This window comes from Drosophila ficusphila, unplaced genomic scaffold, assembly GCF_018152265.1.
Source record: "Drosophila ficusphila isolate 14025-0441.05 unplaced genomic scaffold, ASM1815226v1 contig_197, whole genome shotgun sequence".
In the NCBI taxonomy this organism is placed as follows: Eukaryota; Metazoa; Arthropoda; class Insecta; order Diptera; family Drosophilidae; genus Drosophila; species Drosophila ficusphila.
The window spans coordinates 2,752,764-2,769,895 of NW_025064091.1; the positions used below are offsets into that span (position 1 = coordinate 2,752,764).

The window sequence follows — 17,132 nt, forward strand, 5'->3', positions numbered from 1 at the left end:
CCACGGCGGCGATCGAGCGCTTCAAGCGAGCCATTTCCATTTCCAATTCCATTTATTCATGCTCTCGTGGGTCGAGGCGAAAAGGTGGAGAAGAAGCGGAGAACAGAAAACGGAAAACACAAACACAAAACTCGGGATCCGCTCCCAAGCGCCATATAAACGTACCTGAGCACACAGGTACTCTCCAACTTCTCGCTCTCTCTCTCTTCACTCTCCCCCAAAAACAAAACCAAGCTGAGATCGCCAGTGCACTGAGAGAAGAAATGGGGAGTTTAAAGCCAAGGTTGAAAGCAGGTGAGAAGTATAGCTTAAAAATATGTTTCAAATTCAAGAAATATCTATAAAAAAAATTAAAGACATCTTTAATTAATTAATTAAAATATATTAAAATCTTGTTTTAAGCTTGCGATCGTTTCGTAATACATCGTTATGAGAATATATTCAAAACCCAGCTTAATTTTTTAGTTATTCTATAATGCAAAAATATATCTAGTTACCAGAACAATATTTGTTTATATCTTAAATTACAAGAAATCAAGCTTTTCGCTTTATAGCTTTTCGTTTCCATTGTTTAGCATTCAAAAGCTTTTGCTCAAGTTAGCAAGACCGACTAACTTAAGACGTTGATTTTGAATGTGTACTATGTTTTTCTTGCTCTCCTTTTTGGCCCTCTATTTCAAGACCGTGGAATTGCTTTTCAGTTGTCTTTGCATTTAGCAGTTAATTCAGTTATATCATAGGTAAAAATGTTAAATAATAATTTACCAACTGAAGCATTGCAAAGTTGGCCCAAAGGCCCATAAACTGACGTCAGCTGGGAAAAAAGGCAAAGGCGGCTGAAGATGACGACAAAAGCCTGGCCAACGGTCCAATGCACTTTGCGAAACATTGCGGAATAATAAATTGTCAATCATGCGCAATGGTTGATTGAGACAGAATGAACTGTAAATGTTTTTTTTTTTTTAATGACAGCTAGAGACTACAAAAATAATACCCAAAAGACCCGCTTCCCACATAAATCGGCGAAAAAACCTTAACTTACAAACCTGACTTTTTCTTTCCTTTTCCGGTATTCGCAGTCGAAGCAACGGAGATCTTAAAATTCGATGCGATTTTATGTCTTTTTCAAAGACGCTTAGTTTTGCCAAAAACTTAGTTCGAATTGCGGTACATGGACCTCAAAATTGGAAAGGTATGAAAAGGTAATCGGTTAATAACTTTTTACTTGTAACTACTATTGGCCACAGTTGACGGCTTAGAACCGAGTGGAAATGTCAATTATCGGCATCAAACAGAACTTATTGTGATCCAGTTTTAGTACGGGTGTTATTGGCTTACTTCTTTCATTCACCGGGATCGAACTGGCCAGCAAAATTACAGAAAAAAAAACCATGAAAGAAAAACTAAAAGAAAGGAAACTAGTTTTGTTAAGGCAAAGTTGGAATACCCTTGAATTAATTACAAACATTTTCTTTTATTTCGTTTGCATTCGTATCGTAACTTTTATCTAGTAAGTTTTCATATTCGAAATTAGCATTCAGAGTTGGGAGATCTATTATTAATGATCTCGTGATGCAAACATAAATCAAGTTAATTTCCGATTTTGGTCACGCGCCTTTTCGCCCCCGCTAATTGCAAAATTTACACAAATTTTTCATAGTAAACAAATTTTTGGCGGTACAATTTTGCACGCTCCTCATTTGGCCATGTGCAAATATATGATACGAAAATACATACATATACATATTTCAAAATATAAAAAATGTATATAAAATATATTAAGCAGTTTTAAAGCAATCTAAAAGATTTGAAAACAGAAGGATATACAATTGTAGATGCATTGTGAGCATCTGGGAACTAGAATTTCGAGAAGGGTGGTGTTTATGGAAATTAGTACAATAGACAGGGTAAGCCTTCCGCAGAGGGCAGCATATGGAACGCTCAAATCGACTCGCGAGCGGGTTGTGTAAAGCCTTTGCGATTGCGCATATTGTATTTCGCGTCGGCAACAACGCCACCATGACAGACCAGCGAAAACAAACCGAACTACCGTCCGCCATTCGTCGAGCGGTAAATAAGTCCACCACACTTAAAAAAAATATATACACTTTTTTTTTGGAATTTTAAATAGGACACATTTCAAAAATTTGCTGATCTTGTTGATTTTCAAATGCATACAACAAGTAGAATACTTAAAATCAACATTTTTATACAACATAATTATTTTAAAATATATTTTTACCTTACCCATTAGCATTAAAAACTAAATTAACTAGAAGTAAAAAGTACAAAAAGGTGTATTTCTTGTTACTCTATATTTATTGGCAATGATTCACCAAAGCTCATGAAATTCCCACTTGATTGATTTACTTGATTTGGTCAAACACAAGAGCAGTGTCAAAATTATAACAGCATGTGTAATCAAATTAATCTCTGATATATAATATATATATCTTTTCTGGTTTGAGACAATTAAATAACTTTCGTTTCATAACCGGTTTGAGAGCCAAGAATAATAATTAAGGTTGCTTTCGGATCCGAGTGATAAGATAACTGTGGGAGAACATCAGCGGTTCCTAATGCATTTTGCGTGAAAAGAAAATAACTGGGGAAAAGCGCACAAAATGTTTGCTATTTTTTTTTTTTTTAACAATATTGGGAAAATGTATACATTTTAAAATGTTTGTTTGTCTGTTTGTCAAGTGTAAAGGCGATCGGTCAGCCAAGCAGCCAACCGACCAATCAACCTTATGTTGTCCGCGGTGCACAATGGGTGCAAAGACCACATTTGATGGCCAAAATGTTTAGCTGGCTCAATTTGAAAGATAGCTACAATCGTCATTCGTTATCTGCAGGCAATTATGTTCGAAAATCGTTTATATCAGACGGGTTCCTTCGCTTTTTATCGATGCCATTGGCACGGTCAAGTTGAATTGGTTATTGTGAAAGATAAGTGCATAAAACTTTTTGGATTGCCAGTTTTAGGTTCTTAAGCTTTTGTCAGATGGTAAAAAGTAAAGAAATTTGCATTAAAATGTCTCACTAAAAAAAATTCTTAAATCTAAAAATAATGAAATGCTTTTAAGAGCTTCTTATAATAAAATTGATTTGAAAAAGTCATCTTCCTAACTTACAGTAGGAAAGGTGTCTTAAATAAACTTTCCACTTCTAAGTGCTATAACTTCTAAAATAATTTGAATTTGTCTAAACAAAAACCCTTAAAAATTCTTCGAACTATTTATGGTTATATGAAAAAAAAACCAAAAATGTAGCTGCTCGCCCCATGGTGTTTTGGCCAAGTTTCTGAGTCGCCTCATGCGCTCGCCGTTGCACATGCGCAGCACCGAGTACCCAGTATTCGATACCGAGTCCGAGTACCGAGTAGTCGGCGCAGTTCGGATCTTTTCGGGATCGTGGATTGTCGTGGCGAGCCGAGTCGGCATCCGAATGGACTCGGCTCAGCTTTGGCCAGAGTTGGCTTGGCTTGGCTTGGCTTGGCTTGGCTTGGCATAATGGTGTAGAGTTCGGTGCGAACTTCTGTGAGACAGTAAAACCAGTTATAAGTCAACTTTCATTCCGAGCAGACGTGCTGGGAGTTACGGATCGGATCGGAAAGCGGCGGGTTTCTTCTCATACGGTTTTCGGTTTTATCGGAATCGGTTTGGGTTTCGGTTTCTGTTTGGGGTTTACTGTCGGGTTTTCTGTTACTGTTTCTCGCCGTTGCAGTTAACTTCGCGCAAATGCAGCCAGGTCGCCCAAACGAGAAATAAGTTCACGTTCATAGGTAGCCATTCATATTTTTTTTTGTTTCTTACCATTTTTTTTTTCTTAACTTAACTCGCCAACGTGCAACATAAGCCGCGCTGCGAAGGCTTAACTCTTTTTGTTTATGTGGTTTTTTGTTTTAGTGGCTTTATTTTCTACTTATACTACTTATACTATTTCTGTGCGAACTGGTCAGATTGAATTGAGTGAGTTTTTGCGCTTGTCTTACAGAGCCACCCACCCAGATCAGAAACAAAAAAAAAAAAAAAAAAACAGAAAAAAAGCAGCTGAAAAAAAAAATATCTGAATCCGGTCATATTGAATCATGCTCATATATGAATGTTAACCATTCACGATTCGGTACGTTGTATATGCAAATAAAATCGGGAACGTTTTCGGATCGTACAAGTCTTTCGATCTCGAGTGATTGTGATTGAGTTAGTGTGTGTGTGTGTGTGTTGTGTGTGTGTGTGTGTGTGTGTGCCCCAATATTTCTAGTTCGCCAGCATCGTGTACTTTCACACACGGTTCAAATTAGCACCACCGATATCGAATTAGAGTGCCCAAGCCAAAGCCAAAACCGAAACTTTCCTAGCTCTTCCAGCGCCTCAGGCAGTAGCCGATAATTAGTGAAAGATATAATATATGTACATATATATATAAATACTCGTATATAAAACGCTCTTAAGAAAGTTGCTTACACACACCGGATGGTCAACAGTCCCCGGATTTCGAGTCCCCCGGGCAAAGTGAAACCGAAATGTAAAAAAAGTGGGTTCTGCTGGCAGCATTAGTTCCCGATCTATACTGCATATATAGTTATAAACTATAAAACACGGCTTTAAGTTGTGGTAGCCAACCTTGAAAGCAACACCAAAAAGTAACACTCGCCCTCGGGCAATTTCATTTGTTTTTCCCTCTTTTTTTCTTTTTTTTTTCCCCATTTTTTTGTTGTTACTCTCTGTTTTATTTGTTGCTGTCTGCACTCCGCTTATTATTCTTTTGAATATTCAAGCCAGCCCCCTGAAAAGGGAAGCCATTTAAAGTTTACTTTTACTTTTCCAATCGAGGCAATCGAATGGGAACTACTGAATCGAATCGAGTGGTCAGATATATGTATATATATGTAGTGTATATATATATAGTATGTGGTGTATGAATAGTATAGTGGGAACCTAGGAAAGTTGTCTCGACTTCGGAATCTGCGGACAGGTTGAGGGAGGAGTCAACGTCCGACGAGTTTAGGCATTAATATCTTGTGATCTTGTGCGATTTACACGACTATTATCATAGTGTGCGAATGGCTTTAATGCAATATGCAGTGCAGTAATATGAAAACATCATAATTAGGCGGTGGAAATTCAGTGTGAATGCAAAGTGAAACCTCGCAGTCACGCCATACATACATACATACATACATACATACATACATACATGTGCATATATGATTTTAAAATATATAATTAATCGACAAGTGCATGCATAAATTAATCGCTCGTGATGCCACAAAGGCAACAAACGCAACAAGAAACAACAACAACAACAACAACGAAAACAAAAACAAACACCTGTAAAACCTCTCAGCTAATCAGCATCTATAATCAACAGCATCATCATCTCCAACTCCGGCAGCATCGGATATACACGTATATATATATATATATATACTGCGGCAGCAGGAAAATGATTAGCTGCCAACGGCAAACATTGTTTTGCTGCAACTTATTGTTGGCTACCAAAAGAGCCATGACTCTTTCGAATGCAATGCCCCTCATTACAATACTGCTGGTGGCTTTAAGCACAGCTGGAAATTGCCAAAGTAAGTTCAACCACATCTATATATCCACCTATCTACATATATCCACATCCAACATCCACATCCAGCGTGGTAATTTCAAAAAACACATCCCGTAGTATTGACCCCAATATTTGGAGTACAACTCTACGCCGCGTTTATGCACTCCATTTTTTTTTTCTTTATTTTTTTTTTTTTTTTCCAATTAGCGCCTTTTAAATGGGGTCACCAATCGTGAGAATGTTTTTAGTCGTTTGGCTAAGTCATTCTTGGGTCGTGGGATAAAACCACCTGCCTCGAAAAATGCATTCTGATTTATACATATTTTAATATAAGCTCATCGATCAATTCGATTTGTTGCATGAGAAAAGTTATTACAAAGTGCATTCTCAAATTGATTAGGGTAGAAGAAATGCTTAAATATTTGTAATTAGTTATTATAGGAGTTATTACTAGTTAGTTCTTAAACAGAAAAAAAAACATTGATTTATTAAACTATTTATTTGGGTTTTCTTAAAATCCAGAATAAATTCGTTAAATTTATTTGCAACCGGAAAACCAACTTAAGCATAAACAATTTTACCACAAGCTTAGATCTTTTATGCCGGCTAAACCCCGAAAAATACGTTAACTATTTGTTCTTTTAATATGTAAACTGGTTTATACACATCGGAATCTTTGATGATCGCCATTAAAAAGAAAAACGTTTCGCTCGTAAGCGAGCGCAATTACACAAATCCCGTGGAAGAAGTGCAGAGATTGACTTCGAAGCACAAATCGCCAGCCGCTGATCGTTTTGGCCTATTTTCTCATTTCGAAGGGAACAAACGGGGCTAACACTTTTGGGTCAAATCGAAGGAGGGGCCGAAAAGAAGCCAAGAAGTGGCCAGCCAGCCAGCTGGAGCTGAAGCAGTGAAAGTTTCCCAGTTCCGAGTTCAGTGGTTGAACGACTTCTACGATGTTGATGTTTATATACCTATATATCGTATACTATGCCATACTATACTTTATGTATGAAAGACTCTTGGACATTGTTGTCTTTGGGGAAGCCACTTGGCGGCTGGTGACATTCTTGGCCCCAAAGTTTCACAAGTTCAGGTCGTTGTCATTGGATGGTTGGTTGGTAAAGTTGGTTAAGTCTTGCAAGTACGTGATTGCGTTAGTACATTTCACCGCATTTTGTTAGCCGACTGGAGGTACAGGTATTGCGCCCTCCGACGTGCCTCAAATTACAATTTCCCCCTGATGATCGCCTCCCGATGTTGTCACATTCGGCAATCCGGGCCACCTTTCTAATGCCGCCACAATATATATATATATATGTTTATACTTATATACCACAATAATGCCCAACCGATATCGACAAAAAAAAAAAAGAAGAAAAAAACGCTTTTGCCATCTTCTGCAAGCGATTCGCATTTTGGGCATTTAGCTTACAACAGCTATTCGCTTTTTTGGATTTTGCAAGCCAATCGTTGGGTTATAAAACAAATCGTGATTTACATTCTACAGAAACATATATATTCTCGCTTATTTTACCCACAAGCTGTTGAATATATTATTGGTACAAAGGATGTTTTGAAATATTCTGTAGTTCTCGAGTTCTTCGAGGTCGTGCGAAATGTGTTTCGTGATTTTATTTGCATCATGTATGTAACACTTTGAATGGTTTTTTTTTTATAGGACCTTGAATGGGTGTCCCGAATGGATTAAGTTTTATTTAGCTCATAAATAACGATTGGTCCCAAGGGAAGAGAAATAAACTAGTTTTGGAAACACTGCATAGTGGAATTGAAAATAATTTTTAAATAAAATTTCTGGTTGCAACATTGCAAAACACAATAAATGTTAATGAAAATTATTTTATAAAAGTATCATAAAGGAAACACTTCTCCTACTTCTCTATAATATGTTTTATTTACTAACTTACCTAAATGTTTTATGAATAATATGTTTTATTTACTAACTTACCTAATCATTTTAAGAATAGTTTTTCTTAGATCCTAGGCGTGTAAAATATGTTTCCTTTTATTTAAAATAAATTGAATATATTTGTGTACGTTTTTTGTCAATTAGCTAGAAAAACCCTAAAGAAAAAAATTGTACATTTTGCCTAAAAGTTTATTACAATATTTTTTTTATATCTACTGATATATTTATATATCCTTGTTTAAAATCATATTTTCCCACTGTCTGAAGATCAAAGGCTAGCCATAAAAAAGGTTTCACTTAATTTTTAGGGTTCTCTCACAAAAATGTCGTTTTTTTTTGCATTCTGTGAGTCTGTAGGAAATATTTCATTTATTTTGTTTAGGCTGCCAGGTCCACACCCTTCCGAAAATTCGCCTTTTGGGTGGAGGGAGGATGGCTGTTTGGTTGGTTGGTTGGTTGGTTGAATTGCTGAATTGCTGAATTGCTGGGAGTGTGTAGGAAGATCATTGACACCAGTAAAACCGGATGACTGCGATCCGAAACTCATAACAATAACGGCTTTTTGGCGGTTGGGAAAAAATAACATCATCGTGTCAGCTAGCGCAGCTGTTTCTTTATTGCCAAATTCATGACTGACATCAACAGCTGCAGGCCAACAAAATATTGACGGCTTAGTTTTCAGGCCAATCTTCCATTTAAATAACATTTGTACATATGCAAAATTCTCAGCAAAAGCGTTGGCTTCTCCAAAAAAAAAAGGAAAATATCTAATTGTTTTTAATTTTGTTTTTGGTTAGGTAATAAGTGTATATTTATGAACCTTGATTATAAATTGTATCTTTGTAAATATAAAGAGTTTAAAGTGGGAGGATCAAACAATTTTCGGTTGGCAGCTTTTTAAGCCTTACATTTAAATAAATTCCTTTTATATGTGCATCTCTTTGTGAGAGTTAAGTACAAAAATAAACCCCAACAAATACCAAAAAAAAAAAAAAAAGCAGGCAAATAACTGGGCCACAAAGCTCACTCCGCGTTTCGTAATCGCTTTTTGGCTCAGAAAACGGTGTTCTCCTTGGCGACAAACGGAGTTTTGTGTTTTTTGTGTTGTTTTAGCCTGCCCTTTAACTTGGCCAAAACATGTTTGCCGACCGCTTTTCGCTCTCCGCTGTTTCGGCCACTAATTGCCACTTTATTCTTAATGAAATTACCGAGGCCCAAATACACATAACTATGTAGACTTTTTTTTTTTGAGAATAGGCTCACTATTATGCTCACTATTTAGGCGGCGAAACAATTGTGAGAAGATGGAATTTTAGAAAATACCCATGGGCTTTACTATTGCATATTCATGATGGGAATAGGAAAAACACTTTTCCCAAGTTCTTAGCTCAAATTGTTCGTTTATAAAATAACCATTTTCTTGAATGGATCGGGAGTTTAGCTGGAGAACAAAGGTGAGAGATAGGGAAAATACCCACGCAGAAAAAAAAGCCACTAAAATACAAGATTTCTTGCGTCCTTCTATATAAGGAATCGTTTGGCGAGCTCCGAAACTCAGACACTTCAACTGGTTTATTCAACTCCCTGTGCTCGAAATATATTTTCTTTTTTTTTGAGCAAACTGCAAGGGAATTCTCTTCCATATGTAGATTGGTTTAAATGTCATTTTGGCACCCTTTAAGGTTAGTGTTTTTTGTACAGAATTACTTTTTGCTATAAATCTTATCTAATGAGGAAGAAAACAAAGTTTGCCTTACGGGAATTTTATATACCCTTACAGCTTAAATAAAAATTAGTTAAGCAATTAAGCAAAGATCTGAAATGTTTTATTTTATCTTTCATATAAATTAAATGTATATCATGATCATATAAGAATAAGTTTAATAATTGTAATTAATTAATTGTAATGGATACAAAATGAAAAGTTACAATTTGCTTGTCTAATTTATTTATTTTTCAAACTTGTATTTCCAAATTAGTTTTATTTCTATCTTTGATAACTTTATGAAATTTCTTAGGGTATTTAAAAATGTTAAATAATATTGTGTGGAGTATATGTTACTAATCCAGTTTTTTGTTTCGCGAAGAAAACTTGATTGCGAGGCTGAGTGGATTGCACAGCTTAGATGCTCGGGCTTAAAACTGAAAACCTTTCACGTTATATATCATTTTGCATTATACTTTGTGTTTATTGCTGTTGATTTCAGTTTGCGGTCCGCCGGCGGTGCCGCTGAATGCCAAGGTGCGAACCGTCACCGCCGACTCGCAAATTGCGGAGGCGCACTACGAATGCGACGCCGGCTACGAGCTGTTCGGCTCCCCAACGGTGAGATGTGACCCCCAGAGGGGCTGGGAGCGGGAGCTGCCCTTCTGCGGGGTCAACGTCGCCTACCGCAAGCCGGTCAACCAGAGCTCCTACACGCGGAGCGGTCCTGCCAGCTACGCCAACGATGGCAAGCCGGGGAATAAGGTGAGTCCTCCTTATGTATTTAACAATAATATAAAAAATATACATATTTTATAACATTACTAAATGTTAGTCATTTAATACACCAAAGCAGGTTAATAACCAACCTGTTAAGTTTTAACTACCCACTTAAAAGTGATTCCTAAATTATGGTATTTGTTTTTGAATTTTGTAAGCTGAGCTTTAAATGCCATTTTTATAAGGAATATAAACATTTTATTGATTTTAAAAGACATAGGTCATATGGTATTATTATATACAATTAATTATTGGGCAACTTTGCTTTTTTTTTGCTGTTTAAGAAACGTTTGTTTGTTTTCTTTTATCTGCTTTGTTTTTGCAAAAACTGAATTTTAAACACATTTATTTCCGATGAAAACTAAAGGTCAAGGTTTGTCAGCTTGTACGTCATTTGTATTAATCAAAATCAAATTATGCAGTTTATGGTGTCTTTGCTGAGTTTCGTTTTCAATAAAAAACTAATCAATGTATTGATGAATTGCCAACAAAATTAAAATATTATTTTTATGCGTAAACTTGAAGGTAAATTTAAATAAGAAAACATATTTTTGCTGTTGCTAAAAGTGTTAAATTCTAGGTAGCAATTTTTTTTTATGCAAAATGGTCATAAAACTATGAGCCGAGTTTGCTATTAGTCATCCCATTCTTTAAAAAAATATTTCGTATTAAGAAGTAAAAGAAATAAATATTACTCATACGCCATGTGGGTTACGTATGTAGGTGTTCAAACATTTATTTTGAGTCTGTGTTTCTTAGCTTACTTTCTTTGGACTAACATCAGCTAATTAAGTTTGCTAACTACATACACATCTTTATTTAGAATCCGGACGGGCAGGAGTGCTCGGAGACGCAGAAGGAGCCGTCGCCGTGGTGGCGCGTTGACCTCTTGACCCCGCAGGCGGTGCACGTGGTGCGGATCACGACACGCGGCTGCTGCGGCCACCAACCGCTGCAGGATCTGGAGATCCGGGTGGGGAACAGCAGTGCGGACCTGCAGCGGAATCCGCTGTGTGCCTGGTATCCGGGAACCCTGGACGAGGGCGTTGTGAAGACCTTCACCTGCGCCCGTCCGCTGATTGGACAGTTCGTGGCCATCCAGTTGGTGGGGGTGGAGGGAAGCCTGAGCCTCTGCGAGGTGGAGACCTTCACCAACGACGAGTTCTCCGTGGATCGGTGTCTGAGTCCCAAACTCGGCGTGGACACCGTGGTGACGACATTCTCGAAAACCTGCTACGACTTTCATATCACAAAAGGAGAAAGCTTCGACAAGGCGCAAACCATTTGCAAGCAGACAGGTGAGTTGCTCGGTTGTCTCTCGATCGTGATTAGTGGCCAGTAAATCGCCCCCTCTCCCCTGCCAATCTCTAATGATAGGTGGCGACTTGGTACACGACTTTCGGGGCGCCACCAGCCAGTACATCCTATCGGAGTTGGAGCGCCGGAAGAGCGAACTGAAGCCGCAGCTCGTCTGGATCGGCGCCCAAAAGGAGCCGGGCATCACGTCGCGTACCTGGAAGTGGGTGAACGGTGAGTCCGGAATGTGTATATCGTAATTATATGGTCGGGATCACCAGATGTGCATATGCAGATTTATATCATGGCTGGGAAATTGAGGGAAATTGATTGGCTCAATGTCAGTGGCCTTTGCACATTTTTAATCACTTTCCTTGTGGTTTTTTCGAGTCAATGGCTTCTGAAAATTTCTTTTCACTTGTATTATAATGGGTTTACCAAGTTGATTTTAAAATACAAAAAAATATTGCAACAGAAAAAAAAAATATTTAAGCTACTTAATAGCTCATCTTTATAATTTATTGAAATTTGTATATTGTGTAGCGGAAGTTGCAATATTGTCAGTAGACGCTTTTGTTAAGCGTTAATAAAGCTTAATGATCCAATTCAAAAACCACTTAGCAAGACTAAGCAAGAGATTTTTTTATCTTAAAGCGATTTGTAGAACTACAGTTTTAATTATTAAATTAAATGAAATAAGGAAACCTATTTTTACGGCAAAGAAAAGAATATCTAAAATATAAAGCGGTTAAAAGCGATTAAAGTTGTTATTGTAATGGATAATTCTAATATATTCTGACAATATATGGTATTATATTATTTTATATTTATTGTGTATGTTATATGTATATGTTATATATATTCTGACAAAATATGGTATTACATTATTTTATATTTATTGTGTATTAATAATGCATTCGTGAGGCCTAAGCTTTTATGGCTTTGATCTTTGCACCGCCATAAGAAAGACAGGTTCCGTTTCGACTTGAAAACCTGATCACCACCTTTCCTCCTTCCGGATTCCAATTGCAGGCGATGTGGTGCAGAAGCCCACGTGGGGCAAGGATCAGCCGAACAACTACAACGGGGAGCAGAACTGCGTGGTGCTCGACGGAGGACGCAATTGGCTGTGGAACGACGTGGGCTGCAACCTGGACTACTTGCACTTCATCTGTCAGCACTGTAGGCATTCCCATTCCCCCGTTTGTCAGCACCACAAACTCAGCCACTCTTTTCATTCCCATTTCTGTGTTTGCTCTTCTTCCGGCAGCTCCATTGTCTTGCGGATCGCCGGATGCCCAGCAAAACACCACTGTCACGGGCAAAAAGTTCACCCTCGGCGAGAAGATCCAATACAATTGCCCCAAGGGCCATTCGCTGCTCGGTCAAACGGAACGCGAGTGCGGACTCGATGGCACCTGGAGTGGTTCGGCGCCGACATGCAAATGTGAGCAAATGTTATGCAATAATAATATCTCGCTGCTCCAATGCATTAATGCCCGGGGTCTGCGCAAAAAATTGCGTTTTTTATGCCAATTTTAACGACACATAATCCCATTAACTTGCGAGCTTAATGCAAATGAACTAAAAAACCAAAAAAAAAAAAAAACTTTGTACTAAGAAGAGCTCATAAATGCTAAAACATAACCCCATAACCTTAAAACTTAAGATTGAAATACTTTATTTAATACAAAGAGGAGTTCACAAAAGTTGTTCTTAATTAATCTTAATTTGTCTTTCAACAATTACTTCAACTCTAATTTGTCTTTTGCCATTTAATCTATTTGTAAATGTAAAGATTGTGATCTTAAAGTTCCTTTAATTATTTTATAAACTTTATCCTATTTTTTGACAGATGTGGATTGTGGCAGTTTGCCAGAACTGAAGTTCGGATCCATTCACATGTCGGAGGAGCGAACGAGTTTCGGAGTGGTGGCCACCTATAGTTGCCACGAGAATTACACGCTAATTGGCAATGAGAACCGAACCTGTGCCTTAGATGGATGGAGTGGCAAGCAGCCGGAGTGTTTGGTGGATTGGTGTCCAGATCCCCAACCAATTACCGGGGAAATGTGAAGTTCAACGACAAAAGAGCTGGATCCACGGCCACTTATGTTTGTGAACCGGGCTATGTTCTCGTTGGCGAAGCGGTAAGTTGAGATCATTCAATTCTACGTACCTTTTTATATATATAATATCTGGTATACTAGATAATCTCCTGCGGATTGGGAGGCGAGTGGTCGAGTAAGACTCCCTCTTGCAGATTCGTGGATTGCGGAGCTCCAGCGCGACCAAATCGGGGAATATCAATCCTTCTCAACGGAACAACCACGGTTAACTCTGTGGTGAAGTACGAGTGCGACGAGGATCACTGGCTGGATGGCCAGTCGGAGCTCTACTGTACCCGCGAGGGCAAGTGGTCGGGGGAGGCGCCCGTCTGCGAATTGGTCACCTGTGACACTCCGCCCGTTCCCGCGGGCTCCTTTGTCATCGGCTACGACTACAATGTCCACTCGAAGATCCAGTACAACTGCGATCCCGGTCACATCATGCACGGCACTCCGGTTCTCGAGTGCTTGGACAGCGGCGAGTGGAGTGCCGATGCGCCCTACTGCGAATGTAAGTCCTTAAATTTAATTTATTTATGCTGGGAAGAGTGCTTAAAATAGTACACCAGAAATAACTTAATTCAGTTCAAATAATACGGTGTGATTCAACTACAAGAAGGGTACATAAATTAAATATGCGACACATTAAAATAAATTACAATGCAAGTGTCGGAATGTTGCCATTAAAAAAAGGGTGCGGCATTATGAGGGTTACAGAAAAAAGCTAGTGAGTGATTAAGTCTAATAATATTTCTTGTTAAATAGATATCGACTGTGGTCAAATCCTGCCCATTCCCTTCGGCAGTCACAAGTATGTGACCAATACCACCTACGTGGGATCGGAGGTGGTCTTCAGTTGTTCCCAATCCCATAAACTCAGTGGAGTTCTGAAGCGACAGTGCCTGGAATCAGCGGTCTGGAGTGACACGTCGCCCAAGTGCGAAGGTAAGGGTTAATGATAAGGTTCATTTTCTTTAATCACCTAAATATATATATGATTAAATTACTTCAGAGATTCGCTGCCCGGAACCAAAGTTGGCTGCCCACAGTTTGCTCTCCGTCACTGGAAACGATCGAATGTACGGACGCACTCTCATTCGAACCTCCGAATCTTCGCAAAATGCTGCTCAAACCTACAAGTAAGTGGAACCCCTGATTTTGTAATATATTTATTTATTTTATGTGGGAATTTTTTGTATATAGAATTGGCGCTCTGGCGAAGTACCGATGTGAACGGGGCTACAAAATGGTTGGAGAGGCTTTGGCCACCTGCACGGACAGTGGACAATGGAGCGGAACGATTCCGGAGTGTGTTTGTAAGTAAAAGGAATTTATTAAGAAGAATTACTTTTAACATTTAAAAATAATTCTTAATTTTCTATCTTATATTTGAATGTAATATCTACAAGAAATTTATTATAATTTATTTAAATTTTTGCTATGAGGAATCTTTACTAAACAAATATAAAAAGATTTAAACTTTTTCCAATAAGGTTGGCTCTATTTGTGATGAAGATAAAGACAATTTATATGGCGTTTATTTAAATAAATTTATTTTTAATAACAATTTGACCCTTTCAGATGTGGAATGTGGTGCTCCGGAGGGCATCAGCAATGGTAAGGTGGTCCTGGCCACCAATGCCACTTACTATGGAGCGGCGGCCCTTTACGAGTGCAATGTGAACTTCAAACTGAACGGAGTTTCCCGCCGATTGTGCACGGAGCACGGAAACTGGAGCCACGAGGCTCCGGAGTGCGTGGAAGTGGTCTGCGATACGCCAAATATCAGCGAGAACCTGATCGTGGATGCCGGAACCAGAGCCGTGGGATCCGTGGCCACTTTCAAGTGCGCCAAAGGCAGAATCATGATGGGAAATGACACGCGTGTTTGCCTGAAAAATGGGAAATGGGCAGGAAAAAGTCCCACTTGCAGACGTAAGTAAAGAATGTTATTCCAACCTCTATATATTTGAATACTACTTTATTTTGAGTCACTTAATTCCCATGAAACTTGTTTAATTAGTTCGCATTTATCTCCAAATCGTATTAGTCCATATTTGGCCATACTAGAAAAACACATTTCTAAAGATTTATGTGGGTTCTTGTTTTAGGTCAACAAACTTTTAAGCTTTCTATTGTTTTTATTTTAAGTAGCTAATGGGAACTATCATTCAAGAAATTTCCCACACATTATAAAATACAATGCCAAAAAGGAAACCTTTAACTTGATTTGGTTAAACTACTTTTACCAAACCATATTTAACCAAACTAGTTAACTAGGAAACAAGTTAAATAATTTATATATGTGTACATTTTTCTATACCTTTTTTTTTGGTGAATAAAGGGAGATTCAAGCCACTGCTTAAGTATTTAATCGGTTGACTAACTTTTCCCCTCGATTTCCTCAGCTGTCGATTGCGGACGACCTTTGGCGATTGAAAACGGTCGAGTGATTGTGGTTAATGATTCGACGTTGTACGGGGGATCTGCGGAGTACCATTGCATTCCCAACTACAATCGGATCGGTCAGTACCTGAGGAAGTGCACCGAGGACGGAGCCTGGAGTGGAAAGCAGCCCAGGTGTGAATTATCCACGACAGAGGGTCACGAATCCTCGGAATTGGGAACGGGCGTTGGAATTGGAGCCACAGTGATTGTGGCTCTCCTCGTGATTTTTGGTTTGATTTTCCTGTATCGCAACAAGGCGAGACCCGTGAAAAATACGGAAAATGTCCAGGCGGCGGAGACGAAGGACGAAAGGAATGCGGCGGTGATGTCCTACTCCACCTTGGAGGCAAACAATCGAATGCACATGGACAACAATCCTTCGGCGACATTCAACACTTTTCATGGAGGCAACACTGGTCGGAATAATTCCAACGGAAATGCAGATGCCAACAGCAACGGAGAAAGACTGAACAACAATCGGTCGGGTGAGGATTGAAAATATATATAAAATATTTTCTCAAGTTAATTTTATTTGTTTTTATTTTATTTATGTAGAAAACATTTACGATCAAATACCAAACGAGCAGTTTTACGATGCTCCCTACGAAATGCGGACAAATGACGAGGTCTATGAACCCGAACCGGTGGCCAGTAATGTTATCACCATCAACGGGATATCCGTGAGATAAAGATAGTCCCACGATCCGCATAGCAGCAGCAGCAGCAGATAATAATTAACGAGCGTTTAACGTTAGTTTTGTGTTAATAACTGTACATATTAATTGTTTAAGGGAGGTTTTGAGTTACTCGTAGTTTCGCCAAAAGCTAACAACTTTCGGCCGCCTTTGATGCACACGCACCGTAGCCCCATATATCTATATATAGGTCTATCTACTCTACATACTATATACCCTTACTATATATAAAATTAACATATGTCTAATTGAATGTACCTACACTGCAGCCAATGTACTGAAATCGAAGTAGGAGTCTTTGATCAGGAGCAAGGATATACATATATTCTCGTATGCTTTCGCTCGAAATCAAACTAAACGTATTTGTGTTTGTGTTGTTTAAATTATTTTTTTTTAATTATGTAGTAGACAGGAAGGATAGAGAGAGAGTGAACAATTTTATTTTGTTATGCAATGTGTAAGAACTCGCCAATGTGTGTAAAAAGCATTAATTTTACGAACAATTAAACGATTGTGGTTGACTAATTTATTACGATTGATGGACAAAACTCGTCAAGTGTGTTTTTCAATGCGAAAGCGAAACATTGTTGAGGTAAGTTGGAAATCGG

At 38.4% G+C, this 17,132-nt stretch overlaps 1 protein-coding gene and 1 long non-coding RNA gene across 3 annotated transcripts; both read left to right on the top strand.

Moving 5' to 3' along the window:
- Positions 1 to 184: 184 nt before the first annotated feature.
- On the top strand, positions 185 to 17,072 carry LOC108097617 (sushi, von Willebrand factor type A, EGF and pentraxin domain-containing protein 1). Its single transcript, XM_017200028.2, is given in 17 exon segments — positions 185 to 294; positions 1,080 to 1,192; positions 5,374 to 5,584; positions 9,700 to 9,962; positions 10,801 to 11,275; positions 11,355 to 11,507; positions 12,306 to 12,455; positions 12,544 to 12,720; positions 13,129 to 13,335; positions 13,338 to 13,423; positions 13,484 to 13,892; positions 14,147 to 14,326; positions 14,394 to 14,520; positions 14,585 to 14,697; positions 14,963 to 15,316; positions 15,790 to 16,314; positions 16,385 to 17,072. Coding segments are annotated over 16 exon segments (3,585 nt in total). The 5' UTR covers positions 185 to 294; positions 1,080 to 1,171; the 3' UTR covers positions 16,519 to 17,072.
- On the top strand, positions 3,577 to 5,365 carry LOC122320902. 2 transcript variants are annotated; one of them, XR_006245903.1, is made up of 3 exons: positions 3,577 to 3,784; positions 3,997 to 4,125; positions 5,241 to 5,365. It is a non-coding gene; the product is annotated as an uncharacterized LOC122320902 (long non-coding RNA). The 2 variants fall into 2 exon arrangements; XR_006245904.1 differs by lacking the exon at positions 5,241 to 5,365 and adding an exon at positions 5,116 to 5,225.
- Positions 17,073 to 17,132: the final 60 nt, after the last annotated feature.